This window comes from Otolemur garnettii, unplaced genomic scaffold (assembly GCF_000181295.1).
Source record: "Otolemur garnettii isolate 467f Iridium unplaced genomic scaffold, OtoGar3 scaffold00111, whole genome shotgun sequence".
Lineage (NCBI taxonomy): Eukaryota > Metazoa > Chordata > Mammalia > Primates > Galagidae > Otolemur > Otolemur garnettii.
In genome coordinates, this window is record NW_003852506.1 from 2,338,400 (window position 1) to 2,342,255 (window position 3,856).

General features: G+C 37.7%; 1 protein-coding gene across 1 annotated transcript in view; it reads left to right on the top strand.

Moving 5' to 3' along the window:
- Nucleotides 1-1,429, top strand: part of DNAJC28 (DnaJ heat shock protein family (Hsp40) member C28) — a 3,503-nt gene extending 2,074 nt beyond the window's left edge. Inside the window, exon 2 of the mRNA XM_003797060.1 lies at nt 193-1,429. Within this exon, the coding sequence (XP_003797108.1) occupies nt 245-1,375 (1,131 nt within the window). The 5' untranslated portion in view covers nt 193-244 and the 3' untranslated portion in view covers nt 1,376-1,429. The remainder of the gene's footprint in view (nt 1-192) is intronic.
- Nucleotides 1,430-3,856: the final 2,427 nt, after the last annotated feature.

Sequence of the window (3,856 nt, forward strand, 5' to 3'; positions counted from 1 at the left end):
AGCACTGTAGTCCCAGCTACTTGGGAGTCTCAGACAACAGAATCACTTAAGCCCAAGAGTTTGAGGTTGCTGTGAGCTGTGACGCCATGGCACTCTACTGAGAGCAACATAGACTGTGTCTCAAAAAAAGAAAATAAGAAAAAGAAATTAACTGATAATACAACTTTGTTCAACTTTGTTGTTGTATTATAGATCATTACAAGGAACAACTCTGGTTACAATAACGAACACAATATATGTGATAATGGCGCAAATTTTAAGATCTCATCTAATAAATGCTTCAATGATTCCTAATCGAATGAAAATACTTCCATATGTTGGTGTCATTAGAAATAGAATGATGTCAACTCATACCTCCAAAAAGATCAGAGAATATTATAGGCTTCTGAATCTGGATGAAGGATGCTCTGCAGATGATGTCAGGGAATCTTTCCGTAAGCTTGCCAAGCAATACCATCCAGACAGTGGCTCTGATACCGCCAATTCTGCAACATTTATAAGGATTGAAGAAGCTTATAGAAAGGTGCTTTCCCACGTAATAGAACAAACAAATGCCAGACAGAATAAAATTGAAGAAGCAGAAGAAGAAGAAAAATTCAAATACAAAACACCTCAACATCGGCATTATTTAAGTTTTGAAGGTATTGGTTTTGGTACTCCAAGTCAGCGAGAGAAGCAGTATAGGCAATTTAGGGCAGACCGTGCAACTGAACAAGTGATGGAATATCAAAAACAGAAACTACACAGCCAGTATTTCACTGATAGTGTAACTGTTAAAGATGTAAGACAGAGCAAAGAACAAAAGATAACTCAAGCTATAGAGCGTTTAGTGGAGGACCTTATTCAAGAATCAATGGCAAAAGGAGACTTTGACAATCTCAGTGGGAAAGGAAAACCTCTAAAAAAGTTTTCTGGCTGTTCCTATATTGATCCTATGACTCATAACCTGAATAGAATATTGATAGATAATGGATACCAGCCAGAATGGATTCTAATGCAAAAGGAAATAAAGGATACTATTGAACAACTCCGAGAGGCAATTTTAGTGTCTAGGAAAAAACTTGGGAATCCAATGACACCAGTGGAACAGAAACAGTGGGACCAAATTTGTGAGCAGTTTCAAGAAAACATCAGAACACTAAATAAGCGAATTAATGATTTTAATTTAATTGTTCCCATCCTGACCAGGCAAAAAGTCCATTTTGATGCACAGAAAGAAATTATTAGAGCTCAGAAAATATATGAGACTCTTATAAAACCAAAAGAAATCTCAGATAAAAACCCAAATAACGTTGATCAAGGAGAAGATAAAACACCTGGAGTCAAGACAGGTTTTTTTAATTGGATGCATCTGTGGAAATTTATTAAACTATGATCATTTTGATGTCCACTATCACAGTACTGCCCAAGTTATTTTCAGTTCCAGTGATATCTGACACAGAAGCTGAGAATTTAATAACTGTGTGCATTTGTAGTTTTCACAAAACAAATCACATCCCAGTAATGTGTGAGTGAAAAAGCTATCAGGTTTGCTCTGAACATGAGAAGAGAATTTGCTTCTGAAGACAACAATTTAATCATCTCAGAGTTTAAATGTCAATTATCAGGTGAAATGAGCTAGAACTGGGTCTTAGACTTGGGAATCATACAGGATATTCCAAAAGTCTTAATGCAGGTTTACATTCTATTAAATTAAAAGTAGTTACTGTTTGCCATTTTTAGACATAGGTACTTAATGACAACAGAACATAAAAGTGTGGGCAGCGCCTGTGACTCAGTGAGTAGGGCGCCAGCCCCATATACTGAGGGTGGTGGGTTCAACCCAGGCCCCAGCCAAACTGCAACAAAAAAATAGCCAGGCGTTGTGGCGGGTGCCTATAGTCCCAGCTACTCGGGAGGCTGAGGCAGAGAATTGCCTAAGCCCAAGAGCTGGAGGTTGGGGTGAGCTGTGATGACAGCACTCTACTGAGGGTGACAAAGTGAGATTCTGTCTCTTAAAAAAAAAAAAAAAAAAAAGTTTTATCAGAGCCAGGTGCAGTGGCTCATTCCTATAATCCCAACACTTTGGGAGGGTGAAGCAAGAGAATTGCTTCAGGCCAGGAATTAGCCTGGGCAACACAGTGAGACCCTCATCTCTATGAAAAAATAAAAAATACATATTAGTTGGGCATGGTGGCACATGTCTATAGTCCTAGCTACTCTAGAGGTTGAGGTGAAGGATTGCTTGAACCCAGGAATTCAAGGTTACATTGAGCTATGATTACTTACCTGTCCTCCAGCCCAGATAACAGAGCAAGACCCTGTCTTTAATATATATATTTTATATATAGCCAGGCGTTGTGGTGGGTACGTGTAGTCCCAGCTACTCTGGAGGCTGAGGCAAGAGAATTGCCTAAGCCCAAGAGCTGGAGGTTGCTGTGAGCTGTGATGCTGCAGCACTCTACTAAGGGCAACATAGTGAGACTCTGTCTCTAAAAAATATATATATATTTATATATATACAAATTTTATACAAATATGTAAAAATATACAAAAACAACACATCATTTGGAGGTTTACTTATTTTTGGTTTTTTTTGTTTTTTTCCAGAGTCTCACTTTGTTGTCCTCGGTAGAGTGCTGTGGTGTCACAGCTCACAGCAACCTCCAGCTCTTAGACTTAATTGATTCTCTTGCCTCACCTCCTGAGTAGCTGGAACCACAGGCACCTGCCACAACACTCAGCAATTCTTTGTTGCAGTTTGGCTAGAGCCAGGTTTGAACCCAACACCCAACACCCTCAGTATATGGGGCCGGCGCCCTACTCACTGAGCCACAGGCACTGCCCCTGGGGGTTTACTTACACTTCTCTTCTCCAGTTTTGTGATTTCCAATTTTATATATATATATATATATATATATTAAATACATATAAATATTTCCAATTATATATAATTGCATTGCAGCAACATATATATAATTGGAAATATATATATTTAATATTTATATATATGTAAAATTGAAAATCACAAAACTGGAGAAGTATAATGAAAACTAAACCTCCAAATGTGTTTTTTGCAAGTTCGCTACATTTATACTCCTGAGCTTATTAAAGCCAAAACTGTTCTAAGATTTTTGGGCACCTTCTATTTGGGTAGAAATATTAAGAAATTAACACTTGAAAATCTTAAAAAATTAAGAAATACTAAGAAAAAGAAATTAACCTACTGGAGTTACTGCACCTGAACTTAACCCTCCTGATCCCCAAGTGTGACCCCTCTATTGAATCTAAACTTCACAGAGTGAAGAAGATTTGTTTTGTAAAGTTTGGATTCAGTCAATAGACCACTCTAAAGGATCCAGAAGGCCACATAAAGGCCCACCCTTTTGTGATTTATTGGCTGCAGAAATCAATCAAACTAGTTGATGCATCAATTCTAGAAATAGACTCCATTGTCCACTTTTAAAGAGTTTGTATTTTTCTAATCTTACAGAAGTGACAAAAAAATCCTTGGGAACATAAGAGTTCACTTTTAGCTTCATCTCTAATCAGAGATTGAAATGTTATGTTTCCATAAATCTACCTTGAGCGTCTCTCTATGTCTTCAGTCCGACTCCTCCAATGCTTTTCAGTGATCCGAAAATCCTAACTTACTGTCTTAGGGATCCTTTAGTAAACAAAGACAAGATCCCTGAATTTTGTGTATCTGCATCCTTGGCAAATGACAAGAGATTGACATTCATGAGATTGTGCCCCATCCACTTTCAGACAGTCTGACATGTTTAAGTTTGGATAATTGCTCTCAGCATAGAAGTATAACTAGAAGGATGTGGAGTGTGGTCAAAAGAGCCAAAGTGTTTCCTTTTTTTTTTTTTTT